General features: G+C 42.5%; 1 protein-coding gene across 3 annotated transcripts in view; it reads right to left on the bottom strand.

Moving 5' to 3' along the window:
• The window catches only part of DNAJC13 (DnaJ heat shock protein family (Hsp40) member C13), a 217,204-nt gene that overhangs the window by 136,257 nt on the left and 55,216 nt on the right, over positions 1-25,731 (bottom strand). For all 3 annotated transcript variants that reach the window (XM_077269034.1, XM_077269036.1, XM_077269037.1), the window contains exons 2-11: positions 22,669-22,749; positions 15,452-15,527; positions 9,099-9,248; positions 8,877-8,918; positions 7,870-8,070; positions 5,892-6,098; positions 4,673-4,768; positions 2,215-2,306; positions 1,974-2,140; positions 1,535-1,614 (exon numbers count right to left, since the gene is read on the bottom strand). In XM_077269034.1, the coding sequence (XP_077125149.1) occupies positions 1,535-1,614; positions 1,974-2,140; positions 2,215-2,306; positions 4,673-4,768; positions 5,892-6,098; positions 7,870-8,070; positions 8,877-8,918; positions 9,099-9,248; positions 15,452-15,527; positions 22,669-22,749 (1,192 nt within the window). The remainder of the gene's footprint in view (positions 1-1,534; positions 1,615-1,973; positions 2,141-2,214; positions 2,307-4,672; positions 4,769-5,891; positions 6,099-7,869; positions 8,071-8,876; positions 8,919-9,098; positions 9,249-15,451; positions 15,528-22,668; positions 22,750-25,731) is intronic.

The raw sequence follows: 25,731 nt of genomic DNA, 5'->3' as shown, positions 1-25,731 counted from the left end.
CATCAAAATGGTACATATGATTCATGAACTTGGTGCAAGATCAAAAATGGCTTTTTTTCCTGTCTTGAACTGTGCAAATTTGTGCCAAAAGCCTGGCATACTCTAAAATATACCAGGGGAAACCGGAGTGAAGTTGCACCAAACTTTGCAACATTTTTTAAAAAAGTCGTAACTGATGAATCAGCCAAAAACATCTGTAATTGCTAAACTTTGCCCACAAAGCAGAAAACAAACAAACAAAAAAACACAACAGGTGAGCAGTGCACATGTAAAACAGACTTTAAAAAAGGTCCAAACTGAACAACAAATTGGGTGCCAAAAAAAAAAAAAAAAAAAGGGCCAAAAATCTAGTCAAAATCTTTGCACAAAAAGCAATCCTAAATCAGGACCTTAGTTTAAAAAGTGTTGAATTCGACGAAATAAGAATGCAGATGGGTATTAAACTGCCCTCCTTGTTTGCAATGTGTGAAGAGTAAAAAAAACAGCTGTGATTAAGGTGCAGTACATCACAGATGAACCAATTCAGTCACACTGACTGCGGACCGACACCTCTCTAAATCTTTGGGCTTTCAACATTTTCAGACTAGACCGTTTTCGACCATTATGTGTAGTGAGTTGTTCTCTCTCCTATCTCTACGCTGTAAAAGAATAAAATGGAACGCTTTTGCCGGCCAACATTTTTTATACTGGCTGGGATGGCCCACCTGGTTGGCTGCAGGACATTATGGGGAAGTCATCACGGCTGCACCGGACATTAGCATGCTTTGTTAGCATTGTGTGACTTTTTTTTTTACGATTCTCGCAAATCAAATCTAAACTGCTTGAATTCGAGGGGACCTCCGATTCTGAGAAAATTCAACTTAAAGTTGATCTTTCACGGATCAATCCGCCTATCTTTAATTGACACAATATTACAGCATCACAGCAAACACAGAACATTTCTTAGTGTTCGTGTACCATAAAAATTTGTCGACTGACAAAAACAAAAAACTGAATAATCCACTAAAGGGGTTTTCTGTGACTGACAGCCGATCATTAGAACTAGTCATTGATATTTCCTCATTAGGCATCTGAATATCAACACACTGCCAATCGGCTTAAATGATTTGTCTAGCACCACTAGCATTCACATCAGGAGGGGAGAAACTCCAATGAAGTTATATCAACACATCTGTGCGTGGCCACATGGATGATCAGAAGTATTATGCTTCTGTCCTATTCAATGGGAGAAGCTTATGTCAGGCCATGGATTCTTTTTTTAATGGTGACCATATCTCACAAAGTGGCGTGAATACAGTCTTCGAATGCCCGACAGGGACATGTACTGTATGTAAATGAAAGTAGCACCTTGTACAAGTGAAGGGCGGCTCACATGAATAAAATCCATATTCAAGGAAAGCATTAAGTACATGCAATTATAGTAGATCTGTAACTCAGTAGGGTTGCCTATCCTTGCTGTATGCACTTATGTGACAAAAATAATATGCAGAAAATCATAAACACTATCATATTATAACATACTAAATATACTTACATCTTGTGTTACGGCATGCAGAACTCCACTGTAAGAAATGTTAGAATTGAACCTAAAGACTGCATCCGCAAACACTCCATCTGTACAAGAGAAAAGAAGAAGAGAAAAACATTTGTACCATGTGGCAAAAGACAGCACTATGCGATCACACCCTAATGAAAGCCACTGTGGCCGCATTGTCACCAGCAAGTAGCTGCAACATGCAAGCTGCAAAAAAGAGCAGATTTGTGGACTGTGAACCTTGACTTTCATCATGGTGCGATGTGGAATCCAAGGGAACATGGATTTTCAAAGTAAGTATACCAGTCTCATCAGGTCTAAGAGATCTCTTTAATATTGGATGCATTTTGCACTGTAAAATCTGAAGATGAAGCTGCCTAAACAGAGAAATGAAAAATATACTATATTAATTATATGAAAGATTATAAGGTCTACTTACTTGGAGGAGTATTGAGAAACCTCAAGTGAAGACTTTCCACCTCTTCATCCACAGGAACACTCAAGAGACCCCAGCGTTGGCCTCTGTGCGTCGGAGTCATTTTCACACAGACATCCCTATTGCCGGAAGCTCTGACCCCATCTAAAAGGCTCGCCAGCAAGGAATCTCTGCCAAATAAGTTACTCAGTGAAATTATCAACTTTACTGAAAATAGACGAACATAGAAATAAATGTAGGGTACCTTTCAGTTGAGGAGTATTTTCGAATTTGACCTTTGATAAACTCAATAGTAAAGAGCTGGGGGTTTTCTGGGTCATACACAAGTGCAAAAATCTAGTGGGGGAAAAAAAAAAATTAAGTAGGATTTTCTTTACTTTTGACTAGTCCAACCCCTGAGATTCCAATTCGAGAAAAATGGCAGAAATGAAAAAGCCAAATGACAGGGACTGGCCATTATATAACCGTGAGAGATCAGCTGTGCAAACAGACAATTTTCTAGAATAAAGGGAACCGGTCAGCAGGACTGTGCAGTAATCTACAGACAGTGCCAGGTCGGCACAGTTATACTGATTACAATGATACCTTGGTTGATGAAATCCGTCTTGTGGTTCTAGTGTAATCTTTAGCTTCAGTTTTCAGTTAATTATATGCTGGTGCTCCGGGGTGGCCTGTGGGGGTTCGCCATGTGGTGCTCTGCATAGATATGCATCCTTATGGGAGTATGACGGGACTGATCCCTCAGCGACTTGCCCCTTATTTTACATAAGTTATGCAATGTTTAAAAAAATAATAATAATTACGTTCAACATACAGGCGCCTGTGCTGTAGCATTATATGATCTGTAATATCCATATTGCATTTGATTTTGTCATATAGCTTTCTTGGGGGGAAAAAAAAACGATATTAATCAAAATGGCGCCGTCGGTGCCTAAACAGTAGCATAAACTGCGTTCCGAATGATGCTGTTGCACAGGTGTGGCTGCTGGTGCCGTTTTGATCAAGATATTTTCTTGGGGGAAAAAAAAAATATGACGAAATTAAATGAGAATATGGATATTATAGATGCTATCATGCTACAGCGCAGGAGCTGACAGCACCTGCTTAAGGAATGCAATTTCTTTTTTTTTTTCCCAATAAGATATGCAGTATAAACTAGGTGGCAGGTCAGTGAGGGATCAGTAACCTGTCAGAAGCCATCAGAATGAATAGCTAATCAGAGCGCCACATAAAGGCCCCTCACAGACCGCCCCGAGGCACAAGCATATCACTAACTCAAACTGAAAATAAGGATTAAACAGCAACCACAAGACAGATTTCATCATCCAGGTATTATTTAAAATTTTAATCAGTATAAAGGTGCTGACCTGACACTGTCTGTAGGTTACTGTGCACAATCTTGCAGATAGGTTCCCTTTAAATGTGTTGTTGCTAGCTTTTCAGAAGAGTACTACTAATACTCACTGCCTCTTACTTGCCAGAGGGTTATGCACTCCTGCTTGATGAACAGATCGGCCAAGAGGTTTTGCACAGATCAGATAGCCCAAACTGTGAGCTCTCCAATGCCGCCATATGAGGCAGCTTTGCTTCTACAGCATCGGCAGCACATAGAGCACTGAAACTGGCCAGATCAGGAATTAACTAAAACTCTAATGATTTGGAAACATCCAGAATAGCTCTTGCAGGCTCTATTGAAAAAGGCGTGTACGCAATGCACGTTTGCCAATGAGTGATAGACTGCAGTGGTGGCCGGTAACCTAGTGAGCAAAATTAAAAATCCCTTCATTACTGAGAACTGAAATGATGTATAGTAATAAGTAAATTGGAAGCGAAAAGTAAATTAAAAATATCCCATTTCTGATATTCTATTTGCTATGGGAAAATCTGACCCCACATTTGAGCAATCAGACCTATTAATATGGGCATACAGGTTATAGACCGTTGAGCAGAAAAGGTGCACTCCCGACTTCCTTCCTCTTGTCCTGCATAGTAAGCATGTCATTTGCACCTTTTCTGTGCACCGCAGAACACTGGGAGCAGAAGTTACAGTGACTCTACGGTGCCTGCACAGAACAAAAGTGAGGCCGATGCCCATAGAAAGGCGGCACACTGGAGAGGAGCCATGGAAGGCAGAATGCGCACACTCGGGACTTCTGGCCGCACACCTGACGTTACACAGACACAGTGGTGATGTGGGAGGAGAGAGGATAATGAAGTGAGCAGGCAGCATGATTTTCCCGACAGCGTCCTCCCAAAAGCATGGAAGAACTCATTTACAAAAGGTGATAAAAGAGGATATCTCAACAACAAGGCATCTGATATGAGACACCAAGGGGGGGGCTGTTGTCAGCATTCTATAGCCTGTATGCCCATATTAATCGTTTAGATAGGTCAAACATGGTGACAGATTCCCTTTAAGTGTATTTTACTGCAGTATGGATCCAAGTGAAAAGCGCACAAACATTTGCTTGAGATGCAGTATATGGGATGGTAGGCTGCCCAGTGTTTAACCAGAGCATCGCTCAGCTCAATTATGTCTGGTGTACAAACAATGTATATTTTGTCTTTATTTACAGTATTTCCCAAAAAGATGAGTTAATGTTCATGGCCAATGACAAACTGCATTTTCAGCTTGAAGGAAAATAATTAGGGGTAAGTCTCATATAGAATTTGTAAGAATCACAAATCCCACTGGGGCTCACCTCTCCGAGTGGTTTCAGTGTTACAATATTGTACGTTGCTGGGTCCCGTTCCACTAAACAAGTTTCGGTAAGTGCTAATAATCTCTTCACTGGCTCCTAAAAAAAGACGACGTAAATAAATGATTGCCTTTTGGAATAAAAGAACTCCCATTATTACAGCGACAGCTCAGTCTACAAAGTACACAGCAAAGTATTTTTCAAAGCACCATGTTCAAAACACAGAGCATCTACAAGAGACCCCCGATCATACAGAAACTAATGACACAGAGGAGAGTAATCAACGTCACATATAAACGTACAAAGAGAAGTGGATAAAGTCTAACAATTAAAAATACAAAAAAAGTCTAAAGCTTCTACCTGTACAGAATGTCGGGAGTCAGAAGAAGGTGTGATTAGTAAGACAGGAACTCGAAGTGGAGCGTTCTAGGGTTCGGTACCAACCCTGAACACGGACTTTTTGCTGTCTGTCCGGTTTCGCCAGTCTAATAAAGCTTGTTGAAAGGCTTCAGTGCAACCAGTCTACAAGCTTTTATACTGTTGGCTCTTCCAGAACGTATTGGTATGACTGTGATTGGCCGGCGCAGCACGTGACCCAACCTGTATACTAAGGCCGTCCACAAGTGCCACCGCCATTGTGCTCTTATTAGTGTAGCGATAGGACGCAGCTGGAGTGAGGGACAGACGTCTCTAGCATTTATATAATTGCTGCGAGGGTTGCGCAGACTCTGGTTCCTGCACTCCTCTCACTGTAGCCGCTATGTAGGAGGCACAGCGTGGACACTGAAGCCTGCCACCTACTCCCCCCCCCCCCCACTATAAGCTAATAAATCCATAGATAAGATGCAGATACAAGCTACAGTACAGTTCAGCATCTGTTTTCTGCAGGAAAATTAAGCCTATTCCAATATTAATGCAAAAGAAATAGCCAGCATTACAAAAAATAGCTATTCTTTAAGGGAGACCATATGTCTTTTTATGGCATTTGAGCACAGAGGAGGGGTGTTTCGAGTAGAGCCAGAACATGGCACAGAAGGACGGTACATGTCCACATACCACATGGCCGCCCGGTCATGTGCGGCAATTACTCTTATGTAATGTTTGTCATCCACGCATCTTCCCATGTCAGAGGATTACCCCTGTTTAAGGAGCCAGACCGGTGGAGACCAGGGAGGCTAAATTCTGAAAGGGTTCGTCCAGTGTAATAAGCACATAATCTTACCGTGTGCCTTGGAGAGATCTTCTGAACTATAAATTCTGCCAATGAAGTGATAGATTCATCATTGCTATATTTGCCCAAACGAAGGTTCACAAAGTGCTCAAACTCTATAGGGTCTTTTCTTGTCCTCAAGGAAATTCCAATGAAGTTGCCAGCATGCTCTATGGCACTCTTAATTATTTCATCTCTCTGCTCTGTAGCAAATAAATGCTGAAAAACAAACCATAAATATCAGCGTGGTGTCACTGACATTTCCAATGCGAACGCTCAATGAGTAGAATAGCTGGTCTTATTTGTAGCGATGTATGACATCTTTTGTATATACTGTGCATTTGTATGGTTGTATTATGTTGTGCAAACTTTATTTTCACTTTTCACTTTAGTATACTGTACTGTTTCTTTCAGCCACTGTGTCTGAATCGATTTATTCGAGCATCGCTGCATTTATTATAAAACACTCCTATCCACAGAATAAGGGATATCTGACTGATTACTGGTGGTCTGACCACTGAGAACCCCCGCAATCCTGAGATTGGCGCCTACAGAATCTGATATGAATGGAGCGGAGATGCGCATGCTCGACCTCTGCTCCATTCCTTGTCCGTAGGACTGCCAGAAAAAGATAATACTGACCTCCATTTACCACGGGTAGGTGAACACTCAAAAATTTCGGAACACTACTGTAGGATGAACAATTTGCAATAAAACAAGGATAAAGCAACAACTTTTACCTACTCTGTAATAACAGCACATAAAAGGGATCTGTCAGCAAATTCATTACACACATGCTTAAAATAATAAAAAATAGATAAAAAAAACAACATTCCTATTTCCAATTTACCTTACCAAATATTGAAGTGAATAATCACCTGACTATATACAATATGTGAGAGGCTAGGGAATTAGCTCATAGGATCGCCATCTCCTGGGACCAACGGGCACATCAGGCACTCCAAGCCACAGTTCTCACCAGGCAGGTTTGATGCACTAAATATACCTGTACACCCTGACTCATGAGAGCTGGGCCTAGTGCAGAATTTTCAACCAACTGCTTTACTCAGAGCAGAGAGATAAGCTTGTGCACGCTCTGCCCTGTTATACCATACCTGAATACCTGAGCATTGCAGGTGATTAACCATAATCATTCCAACAACATGGAGAGGCTCTACAGTGCAGGGAATTACACAGTCCTGGCTACCAAATCCCCAGGCTGGTAATTTCACAGCATTAGGGCGCATTCAGACGTCCGTATAAATTGGCCAGATATTGGGCCGCAAACCTACCAACCAGTGCGTGAAAGACATTTAAAAGACAGACATTTAAAAAAGGTGCGGTGTGCTTTCAATAAACTTTGCATAAATCAATAGTACAGGTGACTATAACAAAACTTTGTAATATCTCTCTTAAGAGAAATCAGCTTCCTTCCCCACTTAGAAGACACTTCTTCCCTCCCCCATTTCCTAAACTTGTCACCCACTTTGAAAAACCAGTGTGAACCCCCTTGCTCAGACAAAACAGACTGCAGCTGTTTTGTGACACAGTCCATTATACTTTATGGAGAAGGAAGGGAAAAGTGAGGAGCAGGGATAAGAAGCAGGCAAAAAGAGAAAAAGAAAGCATGGGGAGCTTTCTGACAAGTCTTTTGTCTCATCCCAGAGTGCTCAGGACTGCTGTATAATTTCCTCCATGCAATTACAAGCTTACCTGTTTATGCTATTCATTTTTTTTGTTTGAAGAACAGGAATCCATCCCTGTGTACTGTGCTGTGTTGAGGCGGAATCAGAGCAGCTAGTTTCCCCCACAGCTCAGTCAAAAATCAGGATACAAGTCTTACAAAGGCCAGATATAGGGTTATCCCTATATCTCTCTATGGACATGAATGTTATCCCAACATGCCACGCTGGGTTGACTAATGTACAAGGGGCCGTCAAGCTCTCCTCTAACAGCCAAAATTGGCCATGAAACAACCAGGAACACTTACCAATCGACTAAAACCTCCGTACAAGATGCAGAACCCTCCTTGGTAATCGGACAGCTCTGCAAAACCTTCAATATTCCGATAGTCATAAGAGCAGAGGACACGATTGTTTGTTGGATCTATCTGATCTATTCCCCCCGGGGTCACTTCCAGACTGACTAATTTTCGGTCATCACTCCAGTGATGCTTGTAGCAGTTGTACCTCTAAAACAAAATCAAAACAACGTCATTACAGTAAATATTCTACAGGAGAAGAAATTAATTGCTCACTTGAGTATAGCATACCTTTTTTTGTACTAGACATTTATCTATATAAATATTGATCCCACACCATCTGCTAATTCCATACTTGATACATATTGGACAGATAAGTGCAATCTGTTATTTTAGGGATTGGTAGCATAATTCAAGTTCTAACTTTTGATACAATTTCTAAGCAAGTACAGAATATCCATCCACACTTGTGTCTTTAGACACTGTCTCATGAATAGTCGCTGACAGAGGACAGACTTCTCATACTGAATATATAGGAAAATAAGCATGGAAACCATACAATACTACAATCCCAACATTAAAGTTACAGTTACATGGAAAACACTTAAGTACATGCCTAATCAGAAGTACAACAGCTAGCACTTGTAAAACTACCTTTTTCGAGCAATCAGTGGGTGTCCTTGTGTTTGGACATTGGCATTTATCATCTAGTACACACGTAAAAAAATGCCTGTTTCACTCCTTTACTGCAACTTAATCATACACATTTTTCCCTCTGAAATTAGGAGAGTGTGAAATCGCATCCCACTAGAGTTTCTATATTCTCAGATTACCCCTGCAGTTAATATTTTTGTTGGCTCTAATAGTATTTTAATACGTATGTTGCTTGCACCTTGATATGCCACAAAACATTAATGTCCTTCCATCACATTCCCAATTAGTCAAAAATCACAATGTCATCCATTACATATATAACTATTAGCTATTGCATTTGTAGTTATTCATGGTATACTTACCCTTCCAGTAATCTTCCCTTCAGCAAAGTCTGTTCTGAATCGCTATTGTAAAAAAAAAAAAAAAATTAAAAACTTGAAAACAAAATATGCAGAATTTACAGAGCAAAAGAAGTAAACCTCAAAGAATACACAAAGCATAAAGGTACTGAAAACATGCATTCACGAACGATAAGGAAATAATTGCTCTCCAGAATAAAAAAGGCCCATTCAGTAACATCTTACCAGGGCTTCAGTTAGAAGTTCTGTTCTGTGCTCTGTAGAAAACTTTAATGTTTCAGATTTCTTCCCACTGCCCTTTCGAAATGTGAGGGCAAATTCTGATCCTTGCCCTTTACCCACGGGACTGATGCCACAAATGTCTCCATAAGGCCACTAAGACAGAAAGGCCATAATCAGCACTAGATTTCATTATATATTTATTTTGCTCTAACAGTTAAAAAATATATATTTTTGTGCTGTCACAAAGAAAAAATTTTAAATGTAAAATGAATAAATACTCGAGATTTCCGAGCAAGCTCGGGTGTTCTCAGAGTATTTTGGGCGTGCTCATAGATTAGGTTTGTGTCGCCGCAGCTGCATGATTTGCAGCTACTAGACAGCCTGAACACATGTGGGGATTGCCTGTTTGTTAAGGAATCCCCAAATCATGCAGCTGCGGGTACACAAACAATCTACGAGCACGCCCAAAATACTCGGAGAACACCTGAGCATGCTCGGAAAACTCAAGTAACGAGCACACTCGCTCATCACTAATATATACCAATGTCACATGAGATAGCGTATATTTTTTATATTTTCTTAGTAAATAACAGTATATTTACTTAGGCTAGGTTTACACTGTAAACCTCTCTGTATGAGGAACAGAATAATAAATCTCGTGGCACTGACGGATCCGTTACATGATGGACCTCATTGAATGAATATTCCAGCACCGCTCATTTCCACATAGGGTTGAAGATGGGGCCGATGACATCACATGTTTTGATCCATGCCGTGCGGCAAGCACGATCACGTGTCTTATTTATTATCTGCCATAATAAAAGCTGCTGGGTTGCTTGTATGATCGGCAGGTATAGTTTACCTGCTCTACTGAAGTTATTAGTATACATGACGCAGTGATCCTGCTCACTGCCCTATGTGGAACTGAGTGGAGCGTAGATAACCCCATACTAGATGAGGGCTTGTTAGGCTTAAATTAGGGTGGACGTCATTTAACCGGAAAAAAAGTGCTGCACTCTCTTAAGGGGAAAATTACAAAAATTGAGAGAGAATCGAACACAGATTTAAAGTGCGATACCTATAAGTGTGTCCTAGAAGTGTGAAGGTTAATGTAGAATTAAAACCAGAATTTAACCAGAAGGGAACTGAAGGTAACTGGCCAGTCACTGTAAACAATGTTTCTGTTTGTTTTCACTTTCAACCCTATAATCCTTCACTTTCTGCTAACTCCCCTAATCCCTACACCTAGTAAGGAACTGTTCATCTCTTCCTCAATCCTCCCCATCCATCTCACCTCCTCCTCAGAACTTTTCCTCAACATACAATCTTCTGTCTCCAAGCACAGACAGCCACCTCATGCCCTCTCCTGCTCCCACCTGCTAACACTTTCTCTGTTCCTTCTCACTGCTGGTGATATCTCTCCAAATCCTGGTCCTCCTCACCACATCCCCACAGTAAGTTCTACCTCCCATCCACGTTCTATCACAAATTTCCGTAACCTCTCTAACCTTATACCCATTCACCCAGCCTCCACTTCCCCAGTCCCAGTAACAGGAGCTCTAGGGAACGCTTGGTCTGTCTGCAAGAAGCTTTCTTACATCTATAATATATTTATTACTCACAAACTTTCCTTCCTCGTCATAACCGAAACCTGGCTCATCCCTTCTGACACAGCCTCTCCTGCTGCACTTTCGTATGGTGGCTTCCACCTTTCTCACACACCCCGCCCCAGCAGCAAGCATGGCGGAAGAGTTGGTTTTCTCCTGGCAGATAACTGCTCCTTCACCCCAATCCCACTGCCACCCTCTGTTACCCTCCCTTCCTATGAGGTGCTTACTTCCTCCTTCGGCCTCACTCAATGGTCTTCTGCAGCCACCCACAAAGATGGTCACACACTGGACCTCATCTTCACCCGCCTCTGCTCCCTATCTAACCTCTCTAACTCACCTCTTCCTGACCACAATCTACTCACATTTTCTTTCCTCTCCACTCCTTGTCTAAAATCTCCACCCCACAAACTTGCACACCCTCGCAGAAATCTTAAACACCTTGATCTACACTCACTCTCTGAATCCCTCCTCCCTCTCACAGACATAAGTTCCCTACACAATGCGGATGACGCTGCCGCTCTATATAAACACCACAATAGCTGTAGCTTTGGAATCTCTTGCCCCTCTCACACATACCAAAGCTCGCAAAATAAACAGACAGCCCTGGCACACCAGCCTGACCAAAGAATTGAGAGGCGCTTCCAGGGCTGCTGAGTGGAGATGGAAAAGATCCCACTCCAACGAGCACTTCATCGCATTCAAACAGTCCCTCACTACTTTCAAGACCACACTCGCCACAGCAAAACAAACCTACTTCTCATCTCTCATATCCTCCCTGTCTAACAACCCTAAACAGTTATTCAACACCTTCAACTCTCTCCTCCCTCCCCCAGCACCTCCTCCCTCCCCACTCATCTCAGCTGAAGACTTTGCCTCATTTTTCAAGCAGAAGATTGAGAACATCAGAGATAGTTTTAGTCGACAACCCCCAGAGCCCTTTCTCCCAACTACCCAGCCCTCCACCTTCAAAACCAACTTCTCCACCATTACAGAAGATCGACTCTCAAGATCGCATCTCACCACCTGTGCACTTGAACCGATCCCTTCCCACTTCATCCCAAAACTCGCCACAGTCTTCATCCCAACCCTAACCCATCTCTTCAACCTATCACTAACAACTGGTGTTTTCCCCTCAAGCTTTAAACATGCCTCAATCACACCTATCCTCAAAAAGCCCTCTCTTGACCCATCCTCTGTATCGAGCTATCGCCCTATATCACTTTTCCCCTATGCCTCAAAACTACTGGAACAACACGTCCATCTTGAACTGTCCTCCCATCTATCTTCCTGCTCCCTCTTCGACCGCTTACAATCAGGCTTCCGGTCACAACACTCCACTGAAACTGCCCTAACTAAGGTGACCAATGACCTATTAACCTCCAAGAGCAAGCGACACTACTGTAACCTGCTCCTCCTGGACCTGTCCTCTGCCTTTGACACAGTGGACCATTCACTGTTGCTGTGGACCCTCTCATCCCTTGGCATCACAGACTTGGCCCTAATCTGGATCTCGTCATACCTAACTGACCGCACATTCAGTGTTTCCCACTCACTCACACACCACCTCCTCACCTCACCACCTATCTGTCGGAGTTCCGCAATTCTCAGTTCTAGGGCCACTGCTCTTCTCCATTTACACTTTTGGCCTGGGACAGCTCATAGAATCTCATGGTTTTCAGTATCACCTCTATGCTGACGGCACACAGATCTACATCTCTGGACCGGATATCACCACCCTATTAACCAGAATCCCTCAATGTCTGTCCGCTATTTCATCCTTCTTCTCCGCTAGATTTCTAAAACTTAACATGGACAAAACAGAATTCATCATCTTTCCCCCATCTCACGCGACCCCCCAACGAATCTATCCATTACAGTAAACGGCTGCCCACTCTCCCCAGTGCCACAAGCTCACTGTCTCGGGGTAATCCTTGACACTGATCTCTCCTTCAAACCGCATATCCAAAAGTCCTTTCCACTTCCTGCCGTCTTCAACTCAAAAATATTTCACAGATCCGTACATTCCTAAACCAAGAATCTGCAAAAACCCTAGTCCATGCCCTTATCATCTCCCGCCTCGACTACTGTAACCTCCTGCTCTGTGGCCTCCCCTCTAGCACTCTCACACCCCTCCAATCTATTCTAAACTCAGCTGCCCGACTAATCCACCTGTCCCCCACTATTCTCCGGCCTCTCTCCTCTGTCAATCCCTTCACTGGCTCCTCATTACCCAGAGACTCCAGTACAAAACCCTAACCATGACATACAAAGCCATCCACAACCTGTTTCCTCCATACATCTGTGACCTCGTCTCCCGGTACATTCCTGCACGCAACCTCCGATCCTCACAAGATCTCCTTCTCTACTCCCCTCTTATCTCCTCTTCCCAAAATCGCATACAAGATTTCTATCGTGCATCACCCCTACTCTGGAACTCTCTACCATATCATGTCAGACTCTCACCTACCATCGAAACCTTCAAAAAGAACTTGAAGACCTACCTCTTCCGGCAAGCCTACAAACTGCAGTAACCACAGATCGACCAAACCACTGCACGACCAGCTCTATTCTCACCTACTGTATCCTCACCCATCCCTTGTAGATTGTGAGCCCTCGCGGGCAGGGTCCTCTCTGCTCCTGTACCAGTTGTGACTTGTATTGTTCAAGATTATTGTACTTGTTTTTATTATGTATACCCCTCCTCACATGTAAAGTGCCATGGAATAAATGGCGCTATAATAATAATAAATAATAATAATAGATATGAATACATTTTTTGGAGAAACTTTGTTTTCATAATGATTGTGTATTATTAAAATTATTCAATTATTATAATGATTAATGACTCTGGTGGATAACGGTAGGCCAGTCGGCTTTAAGGGAAACTGTCAACTGATACATGCTGCCCAAACCGTGAGCAGCATTTATCAGCTCCTGGCAGCAATCACAGCCAGGTATGTGTGACTCTGAGCTGTGCTATTGACTAGTCATACAGGTGGGTCCCTGGCAGTCTGTCTCCTCCCACTGACAGTGACTGACATGCCTCTGCCCACGTGCGCATATAACCAAAGGTTTGTTAGTCACGGCCAGCGAGAGGGGGGAATCCTGTATGATTAACTAATAGCGGGGCTCGGACCCCAACGGTAATTAAACGCATGTTTTTCAAAACATGTCTAAGTATACATAGCTGTGATCGCACAGCCAGCAGCTGATAAATGAGGCCACGGATTGGGAAGCTTTATCAGCTGACTGGTTCTCTTAAAAGCTAATCTTCACAAGTTTAACGTTTATTGCTGATTAATTTCTTACCATGTAATTTTTCTGATCCAAAACACCAAATCCCCAACATATAAATGGACTTACAAAGAGGTATTCTCGTGTTATGAAATTGGTAAAGCTTGTAATTGACTTACTTTTTCTATCTGCTGTAATTCTGCTATGAGAGTTTCTATCTTACATAATGTACAGCTTGTTACCTTGGAGATCAATGACCACAGCCAGGCAGAGTATGCACAGCATTTACACTACAGGCTAAAGAGTTAACCCTGAAAATACTAGCCACTACTCCAGCCCTTTGAGCTGCTCACCTCCTCCCCCACTCCCTGTCAGTTCTCCACCAGAGCCCTGCATTTTCCAGAGCAGTTATATTCATTGCTTACTTGAGCTGTGCACTTGTTCAAAGGCCCTGTTATCTCTACCTGCAAATATAGTGATAACAGAGGATGCTTAAGGACAAGCACTGACAGACCATTAATGTGTCACAGTAGCATAAGATCAGCAGTGAGACAATACTACAGAACCAGACCTGTCACAAGTACTACCCACTCCCCCAGCACAAGGAAGTGAAGGGACTGGAGAGCTGTGAGCTGCTCAAGACACAACTTGAGAATAACCCTGTAAATAAATCATTTTAATGGGATGTCTATATCTGGCACTAGAGGCAGCTAATGGTAAAAAAAGAACAAATAAGGCCGTTAATATACTGTATTTTCCGGCGTATAAGACCACTTTTGAACCCCTAAAAATTGTCCCAAAAGTCGGGGGTCGTCTTATACGCCGGGTACGGCGTGTGCAGGGAGCGATCCTGGATGTTCCCAGGGTCTGAAGGAGAGGAGACTCTCCTTCAGGCCCTGGGATCCATATTCATGTAAAAAATAAAGAATAAAAATAAAAAATATGGATATACTCACCCTCGGACGGCCCCTGGCTGTCACCGCTGCAAGCGTCTGCCTCCGTTCCTAAGAATGCAGAGAGTGAAGGACCTTCCATGACGTCGCGGCTTGTGATTGGTTGCGTGACCGCTCATGTGACCGCTCACGTGACCAATCACAAGCTGCGACGTCATCGCAGGTCCTACACTCACTGCATTCTTAGGAACGCAGGCAGACGCTTGCAGCGGTGACAGCCAGGGTTCGTCGGAGGGGTGAGAATATCCATATTTTTTATTTTTATTCTTTATTTTTTACATGAATGTGGATCCCAGGGCCTGAAGGAGAGCTTCCTCTCCTCCAGACCCTGGGAACCACACGCCGTATAAGATGACTGGGCGTATAAGATGACCCCCGTCTTATACGGCGGGCATATCCCAAATTCCATATTTTATATGGAAAAGTTGGGGGTCGTCTTATACGTCCAGTCGTCTTATACACCAGAAAATACGGTATTTTTATTTACAGAAGACCATATGAACATTGTGGACAGGGAAAAAAATTCAGAAAATAAACACAAAATTGCTGTTTAAAATACCTGATTTGTAACTTCAAGGGTGGTAGGGTTGTATGTTGTTATGGCGTGGGTTCCCACTGAAAATACTCTTTTATATCTATTTAAAAAAAATGAAATGTCATTACACAGATAAACAGATCTAACAAGAAAAATCACCATGGCGGAGAACAATAACTTTCGCAAAATAAAATTATGCAACACAGTTTATTATTGAGCGTACACAAGTCGCAAATGTGTGTGTGTGTCATATATGTGCGAAAATCTGCGACCTTCTCATTTTCTTACCACAAAAGTATTGTGAAAAGCAGGCAGATTTAGGCAGGTGTGCCAAACCACACCAAAAATTGGTTTAACTTATAGACTGCAATTTATTTAAAAAATCAAGCATGCTGGTTCTTCATATGTTCACCCACCAGAAAAATGGGAGACCACGTAGCTGCCAGCTATTGAACGCAGGTGAATCCCCATGTGTCCATTGTGCGAATTCACAGTGTTCAATACATAGGCATGCCGCCATCTGGAGAATTGTGCTGCATGTCCGTCTCCGTGGGTGAGCCAGGCGTCTGTGCACGCATAGTGGACATAGGGTTACTTGAAATCCCATCGACTATGCTGTAACATCTGGACGCTGCACAAGTACGCAGTGTCCATCACGCAGCGTTTACCGATTGTCTGCACATAAGAGTCAGTTCAAAGGCGGGCAACTAGATTATAACGGGGGATGGAAGGCCTCATATGATGAAAGCTGGAAAAGTTGGGCTTGTTTAGCTTAGAAAAGAGACTCCTGAGAGGATCTCATTTACATGTATAAATATATGTGTGGTCAGGAGGACTGGCACATGATTTATTCTTTACAAAGACCGTACTGAGGACCAGGGAGCACTCATTATGGGTGGAAGAAAGGCGATTCCGGCAGCTAAACAGGAAAGGGTTCTTTACAGTTAGAGCAGGCAGACTGTGGAATGTTCTACCACAAGAGGTAGTAATGGCAGACACTACAACAGCTGTAAAAAGGGCTGGATGATTTCTTCGATACACACAACATTGTGGATTATTATAGCTAAATTAGTGACAAAATAAAAACTTTGATGGGAGGGCTTCTTTAATAGACTTGTAATTGGCTGATACAGCGGCTGCATCAGACGCATTTAAATGAAGTCACTTAGGAATTTGTTCATTGGTATGTGATCAAGGTCATTTCACTTTGTTTTTCTTTAAAAATACGCTTGAATATGAGAAAAGCTGACACAGTGTATTGCTGAATATCACGTTAGTCAACAGGAAAAAAGTTTTGTTCCAGACTTATCTCCTGCAGCACAGTAAAGCGGATGAGGAATTCACCCAACAGACAACACAGCGCAAACATGACACAGGATCACTGAGAAGTTACACTAGTAGGAAATGGGGAAACAAGGAGACCTATTGTACAGGTACAATAATGACCCAACAGAAACCATTTAAAGTGCAGGAGTAGTTTCACTTTTTTTTTTTTTTTTTCTATAAATCAATAGTGCACATGAAAATAAGAAATTTTGTAATATATCCCATGAGAGGAATCAGCTTCTTTCTCCTCCTGGACTGATATATCACTGTCCATTCTGGGGTACAATCTGTTCAGTGAAGACAGATTTCCCCATTACTAAGATAGGAGATGGTAGTTTGTGCTTTTAAAGGGAACCTGTCAGCAACTTTTACCCTCCCCCAACCACTTATATTACTGTGTGGCCCTTAAAAGATAAGCCAGTCGATTCCTTAAAGAGAATCTGTCAGCAGGTTTTTACCACCAGATCTGAGAGCAACAAGACGTAGGCAAAGAGACCCTGATTCCAAGGATGTTTCACTTAGTTTACTGGGTGCAGTAGTTCTGAGTTTTTAGATTTAGCAATGCAGCAGAGCTGACAAAGCTAACCTCACCCACACGAGGCTCTGTGTATACAATGTCTATAAACCCTAAGCTGCCTATCAAAGAATGGGGCGGAGTCAGACCAGGAGTCATGTGCTGGTGTGTCCCAGCAATGATAAGCTCCTGGTGATAAAACAATTATCGAATTAGGAATTGCTGAAATCTGTATTTTATCCTCTAATTCACGTGTCTTCAGATTACATAGCAAAAATCTGCTGACAGATTCCCTTTAATGGCCTCAAAGTGCGGCCCTAGCAGCGAGAAATCACGTTTTGAAGCTCAGTCTGGAAGAGCTGTGGGGTGTGACAATGCAATTACAGCTTCTCAGTCTCCACTGTATTCTCTAACTAGCAGCACCCTCCCATAGGGAGAACACAGAAGCCACCGAGAAGCTGTAAGTGCATTATCAGGCCTGATGCACCCCCAGACTGTACTTCAACACGTGATTGCTCACTGCTAGAGACGCACTTTAAAGTCAAATTATCGACTGACTTATCTTCTCAAGGGCTACACAGACATATAAATGTTTTTTAAAAATGCTGACATGATCCCTTTAAAATTTTATGGAGAGAGGAAGCAAGAGGCAGATATAGAAATTCTGTGCTAGTTCTCCTGAAGCAACAGTTCCAGAACTTCATGAGCGCTAACTGTCAAGTCCTATTTCAGTGATTGGAAAATCTGTTTTCATTGAAGACAGATGTTACCCGCGGCTTGAGAATTGCGAGATATTACAAAGATCCTTATTTTCATGTGCAATATTGATATTTATGAAAAAAATAAATAAAACAATGATTACTGTTAAAAATAACAGCTATAGATATACTGTTCTAGATTATGGAATAAAACTAATTTTTTAAAGGAGTAGGCCCAAACTCTAAAATTCAGATGGGTGCTAAGTTTCTGGTCGAGGAAGTCATCATGACAGTGTGGGTCCCCTACATTAACAGATCTCAGGTTGCCTATATGACACAAGGAGTTCCGCAAGCATACATCCATATTAGATCTGGGGCTAGTTCTCTGTACCTAGAGGAACAGATTCGGTTTTGAAGGCAAAGGGCAATCACAGAAAATATTAATTTGCATTTGATTTCTCGTTTGTTCACGCACTTCACATTTTACTTACTTAAAGGGAACCTGTCAGCAGGATTGTGCTCAGTAACCTACAGACAGTGTCAGGTTGGGGTCGTTATACTGATTTCAATGATACCTTGGTTGATGAAATCCATCTTGTGGTTCTTTAATCTTTATTGAGCCCTCGTTGATCTGCCCCCTATTTTACATACTGAATATAATATGGTTTGAAAAAAAAAAAAATGATACGGGGGATAATATGCATATTTTCGTTTTACTTAGACAGGCTTGTTTAAGTCCCTAGACTTGTAAAGATTGTAAAGGGGTCCCTAGACAAATTGAACATAAGGAAAGAACATGCAGGCAATTCTGAAGTATTGTGGTTTGCAGGGATTGAAAGCGTTAAACGCAAGGAGGTGACCTTAATAAATTATTATTATTATTATTATTATTATTATTATTATTATTATTATTATTAAGAAAGGAGGCTAGATGGATTATTCGGACTCATGCTCAAGGTCCATCAGATTTCAATGACAAACTCGACATGGCTGTGTTTTTGTGACTGTTGTATATATTTGTTGTTAACAGTATTTTTGTATTGCATTTGTTTTTCACTTGTTCACAATTAATGATATGCTTTCACCTGATATTTAGTGGGTGGGACAAGGGCAATGGCTGCTTATAAATAATCTGTGAGCTCTGTCCTACATATGACCGTTTCGCGCTTATATAGCGCTTCAACAGATCATCGTCTGTATTTGCTCCATCGTTCTATCTGCCTGCTGTTGGTATTATGATGCCACAATAAAGGATTTTGTTGCACAGGACGGTATGTGAAAATCTGCTTTATTTTCAATGGTCATTATGGATATATCGAATATGCACAGACTCTGCAGGAAAACCACTTGGCATGACCTTTTTCTTCTCTACCCCATTTTCACATGGAAACCATATTTGCCGTCCTTTACCAGTAAAGAAACATTACAGTGATAGCAGCAAGTAATGAGGCTAAATTGGAGAACAACGTAATCTTTTTCTTCCCCGTTGTGTAATATTCAAAGAAATGTTAGTCAATGCTGAAGAGAAAGAAATTGCTCTCGGCTTTTGTTTCCACATTGTGCTTCCCCATTTTTCTTATAATATCTAAAGAATGCTGCAGGTCTCAAACTGGTTCTCCCTTAAATGGAATGTCCAGGTTTCCCAGCAAAGTATGCAGGGTCACTATATGTGCAGACTTCTGATTCGTGACAGCGAGCGATGCCCCAGTATTGCTGGAGCGAGCGCTCACATGACTGCCTGCGATGTGCATACATGTGCTCACGTGCCAACTGCACGAGATCAGCGTCATTCAGTTCACTTCCAGATGAGATTAGTCCGCACGTCATTTGGCCGATCGCTCGCAGCGGCAATACCGGAGAGTTGTACACTGTCATGAATAAGACGTCCGCAGTCACATATAGTGATCTGGATAATATATATAAAAAATATATATATCTATCTATATCTATCTATAATATATGTACCGGTATATACACTCACCGGCCACTTTATTAGGTACACTATGCTAGTAACGGGTTGGACCCCCTTTTGCCTTCAGAACTGCCTCAATTCTTCGTGGCATAGATTCAACAAGGTGCTGGAAGCATTCCTCAGAGATTTTGGTCCATATTGACATGATGGCATCACACAGTTGCCGCAGATTTGTCGGCTGCACATCCCAAAGATGCTCCATACAAGGCAGGATGGATCCATGCTTTCATGTTGTTTACGCCAAATTCTGACCCTACCATCCGAATGTCGCAGCAGAAATCGAGACTCATCAGACCAAGCAACGTTTTTCCAATCTTCTACTGTCCAATTTCGATGAGCTTGTACAAATTGTAGCCTCAGTTTCCTGTTCTTAGCTGAAAGGAGTGGTACCCGGTGTGGTCTTCTGCTGCTGTAGCCCATCTGCCTCAAAGTTCGACGCACTGTGCGTTCAGAGATGCTCTTAGGCCTACCTTGGTTGTAACGGGTGGCGATTTGAGTCACTGTTGCCTTTCTATCAGCTCGAACCAGTCTGCCCATTCTCCTCTGACCTCTGGCATCAACAAGGCATTTCCGCCCACAGAACTGCCGCTCACTGGATTTTTTTTCTTTTTCGGACCATTCTCTGTAAACCATAGAGATGGTTGTGCGTGAAAATCCCAGTAGATCAGCAGTTTCTGAAATACTCAGACCAGCCCTTCTGGCACCAACAACCATGCCACGTTCAAAGGCACTCAAATCACCTTTCTTCCCCATACTGATGCTCGGTTTGAACTGCAGGAGATTGTCTTGACCATGTCTACATGCCTAAATGCACTGAGTTGCCGCCATGTGATTGGCTGATTAGAAATTAAGTGTTAACAAGAAGTTGGACAGGTGTACCTAATAAAGTGGCCGGTGAGTGTATATTCTGCCAGTTTGGGTTAGACTCTTGTAGTACATCTGTCTAGTTTTTTCATGGATTTTATTTTCCCTACACCTCTCCTGACATGTCTGTTTTAGTAGTAGAACGGTACGGTACTTTTACTTCTTGTCAAATTCTGGAGATTTTTTCTAAAAACTGTGCTCTGCAGTTCCTCTGTTATTCCTCCTTGAAACTCATAAATAAGTTGAAAACTGAACTTAACCATTCATATTGTCAAACAGGTGATCTTCATTTACCTTTGGTTAAATAGCACCAACATATTCCACTGTGCTGTACAGAAGCTGCCATTACTCATGTCAGGGGCTATACTAATCACTAATTATTTTTGTCCTATTACACAAAAAATTCTCAAGAAGCCTATCATCATGCATTTTAGAGTGTAATAGGAAGCTGGACTCATGAAGATGTGGTCAGATTACATAATCCGGGACCCTAGTGCAGCAGGACCACAGTGCTAACCACTGAGCCACCATGTCGTCTATTTTTCAAATGTGAATAATAATCTTTATTTTTATATAGCGCTAACATATTCCGCAGCTCTTTACAGACATTATCATCGCTGTCCCCAATGGGGCTCACAATCTAATTTCCCTATCAGTATGTCTTTGGAATGTGGGAGGAAACTGGAGAACCCGGAGGAAACCCACGCAAACACGGGGAGAACATACAAACTCTTTGCAGATGTTGTCCTTGGTGAGATTTGAACCCAGGACTCCAGAGCTGCAAGGCTGCAGTGCTAATTGCATCTCCTTGAAAAGTGCAGGGAGCCATTAAAGGGAACCTGTTAGTGGATTCATGCTGCCCATGGTTTGCTGCAGCACAGCCAGGTATACTTTTCTCTTAAAGGGACTCTGTCACCTGAATTTGGAGGGAACAATTTTCAGCCATATGGGCGGGGTTTTCGGGTGTTTGATTCACCCTTTCCTTACCCGCTGGCTGCATGCTGGCTGCAATATTGGATTGAAGTTCATTCTCTGTCCTCCATAGTACACGCCTGCGTAAGGCAAGATTGTCTTGCGCAGGCATGTACTACGGAGGACAGAGAATGAAGTTCAATCCAATATTGCAGCCAGCGGGTAAGGAAAGGGTGAATCAAACACCCGAAAACCCCGCCCATATGACTGAAAATTGTTCCCTCCAAATTCAGGTGACAGAGTCCCTTTAAATGCCATCCGTTGCTGGAGACCTGTCAATCATCTGGTGTCAGATGTTTAAAATATATTTCTCTGAAATGCCAGATGGGTCCGATTCATGCTGCCCATGGGTTGAACAGCATGCTTCATGGGACAGGTTCCCTTTTAGAGAAGTCTAGTGCTTAAAGGGAACCTGTCACCTGAATTTGGCGGGACCAGTTTTGGGTCATATGGGCAGGGTTTTCGGGTGTTTGATTCACCCTTTCCTTACCCGCTGGCTGCATGCTGGCCGCAATATTGGATTGAAGTTCATGCTGTGTCCTCCGTAGTACACACCTGCACAAGGCAATATTGCCTTGCGCAGGCGTGTACTCCGGAGGACAGTGAATGAACTTCAATCCAATATTGCGGCCAGCATGCAGCCAGCGGGTAAGGAAAGGGTGAATCAAACACCCGAAAACCCTGCCCATATGACCCAAAACTGGTCCCGCCAAATTCAGGTGACAGGTTCCCTTTAAGGATGTGCTGTCAAATATATGACAGCAACATAAATGTGTGAGGCAGAGATAAAAGCCTTCAAATAAGGCCTCTGATCACTGTCTGTTAACATTACTGCTTCAGGTTAAGATGACACATTAAAGAATTGCAACCAATTATGGTCACTGAAATAACTTACTTCCCCCTCCAGGAATGTTTTGTTGTATAGAAACAGGCTAGATCCTTGTTCTCTCGAATTATATTCATTTTGCATGGAGGCCTAAAAAAAAATAAAAAAAAGAAAGAAATATACATGTAAGTAATTCCTGTCACAAAAGGAAATTTCACTTAAAAGCAGCGCTGTCATCTCTTCATTTGCTTACCATTTATAACTCCATACCTTTGCACTGGCTGTACCTGGTACTGCATCTCAGTAATCCAAGGCAAGTAAATGGTAAATAGCTACAGAACCAGACACAACCACTACAGGATATGTAGAGAGCTATGCCTGGGAACAATGAAGATTTGGTCATCTTTAGTTAGTTGATCAGTGGGCATGCTGAAGCCATATTTTAACCAATTTCTTTAATTTAACATTAAAAGGAGCAATGATCGCACCGCGTATATGCTACCACAGCACAAACTTCTTTTAGCATTTTTCAGGCATATTTTTAGTTGAGGAGTATGTAATTTGCTGTAATGTAATTTTGTAATACAATGGCATATATAAGAGCTTGCTAATAAATGTACGGAACCTTACAACAATGCCTCCATGCATAGAAAATAGAAAAGGAGAAAGACGGACATGTATAAAAGATTGTTTGCACTTCCTAAATTTAAATGTTTATTATGTAATAACCACAATGTTACATTACAAGACAAAAAATAATAATTTAAAATATACTTATTAAGCCAGAAGCTGATTCTTTGGCCAAAACCTGGCTCTGGGATATAACAGTCATGATAACCAATAGACACATGTAAATACAATGAATAGACACTACCCCTAAAGTGATGTCTTTTAATAGTCAATGATGGAGAGGTGCAATGTACAGGCAATAATACACGTATAGTGCAGTATCGGGTGACTATAAAAGCTCAGCAGTAACACTACGCAATAAAGTGCCATGCGCAGAGTCACCGACGTGAACTGGCACATAGGAAAAGCATCATGGGAATCAGGACCCCATGAGTGTCACCACAGGAGGTGGCTTCCTCAAGGAATTTATTGGCACATCAACCACAAGCATGCACTATCAACCAGGCAGAATTAACATCTACTTCTTCTGATGACCATTCACCAGCCCAGAACTAAAGTCTCACATACACATTAGACGGCCGTTGGCCAAATGATTGCTTGGCAGACAGCCATCTCCCCTGACTCCTCCATACACAGGAATGCTTGGCTCAGCTCAGAGCTCCTGTGTAGTGATGAGCGAGTACTTGTTGCTCGGGTTTTCCCGAGCACGCTTGGGTTACCTCCTAGTATTTATGACTGCTCGGAGATTAGGTTTTCATTGCTTCAGCAGCAGGATTTACAGCTACTAGCCAGGTTAAGTACATGTGGGGATTCCCTAGCAACCAGGCAACCCCCACATGTACTTAGCCTGGCTAATAGCTGTAAATCATTCAGCTGCCGCCATGAAAACAATCTCGGAACACTAACAAATACTCGGAGATCACCGAGCGTGCTCGGGAAAACCTGAGCAACGAGTACACTCGCTCATCACTACTCCCGTGTTTTCTATGAGAGCTGCTGCCGGACACCTGTCTTCTTTCAGACTCCTCCAGTGGTGGCTTATCTCCCAGAGCACAAAAGGATGGGTTGCGGAAATGAAACAGACCAGATCCTCGGTGAGCCTATACATGTTAGACCGTTAGCCACTCCTACAGAGGTCAGTGGGTTCAGATGACTAAAGTTAACTCCAGCAGCACCACAAGAGGCTTCTTCCCACAACCCATCAGCCAGGATAGCTGTGCCAATGTGGAAGCTACAGAGGCTTCCCAGCTACAGTGGCTTTGCCACTTCAGGTCCATTGTCTTTGAAGGAATAAGCTCCTTACTCAATACTGACCATTGGCTGCCAGTAAGCCGCGCTATTGCTGGCTATACACTAGCAGACAGACGCACTGTACTGCTCAGTGCACAACGGTAAAATGGTGCTCACAGGCATTATTACAACCTCATGTGTGTAGGACAGTAAAGGATGTGTGTGTGCGCATTACTGCAACCACTGAAAGGGACCCTTTCTCATGAGTCATACTGCCTGAATGATGGGAGACATGAATCAAAGACCAACTTCCTCATTACTTTGTATATTTTTGCCATTAATTCCACGGCACTTCACAGGAATTATCATCAGTGTCACTATTGAGGCTCACAATCTAAATTCCCCATCAGTAGCTCTTTGGAGTGTGGGGAAAAAACTCACAGACACAGGGAGAACATAAAAACTCCTTGTAGATGTTGTCCTTGGTGGGATTTGACTCATTGACCCAAACGCTGCTAACCACTGAGCCATTGTGCTGCCTTTAAATATGTGTGTTAGTTTAAGGCTACTTTCACACTAGCGTTAACTGCATTACGTCTCAAAACGTCTTTTTTTCGAAAAAAACGCATCCAGCAAAAGTTTTTGCTGGATGCGTTTTTTCCCCATAGACTTGTATTGGCGACGTATGGCGACGGATTGGCATACGTCGTGTACGTTTTACGACGGATGCGTCGAAATTTGGCAATACGTCGTCGGCAAAAAACGTTGCTTGTAGCGTTTTTTGTCTCCGCCTAAAAAACGTGTCGCGACGCATCCTGCGGCATGCGTCGTTGGCTACAATGGAAGCCTATGAGCGACGGATGCGTCAGGACACGTCGTACGACGCAATGCAGCGCTGCAATACGTTTTTTTACACTGAGCATGCTCAGAAGCTGGATTTTGTTGCCAATTGGCCAGACACCCCCAAATCTATATAAACCTGGCCTGGGCCTTCAACCCCACATATATGGCCACGTATATACGTGGCACTTATATATGTGGTACTTATATAAGTGCCACGTATTTAAGTGCCACGTATATAAGTGCCACGTATTTAAGTGCCACGTATATAAGTGCCACGTATTTAAGTGCCACGTATTTAAGTGCCACGTATTTAAGTGCCACGTATTTAAGTGCCACGTATTTAAGTGCCACGTATTTAAGTGCCACGTATATAAGTGCCACGTATATAAGTGCCACGTATATAAGTGCCACGTATTTAAGTGCCACGTA

This window comes from Ranitomeya variabilis, chromosome 6, assembly GCF_051348905.1.
Source record: "Ranitomeya variabilis isolate aRanVar5 chromosome 6, aRanVar5.hap1, whole genome shotgun sequence".
Lineage (NCBI taxonomy): Eukaryota > Metazoa > Chordata > Amphibia > Anura > Dendrobatidae > Ranitomeya > Ranitomeya variabilis.
This window is presented reverse-complemented; position numbering and strand designations above follow the sequence as displayed.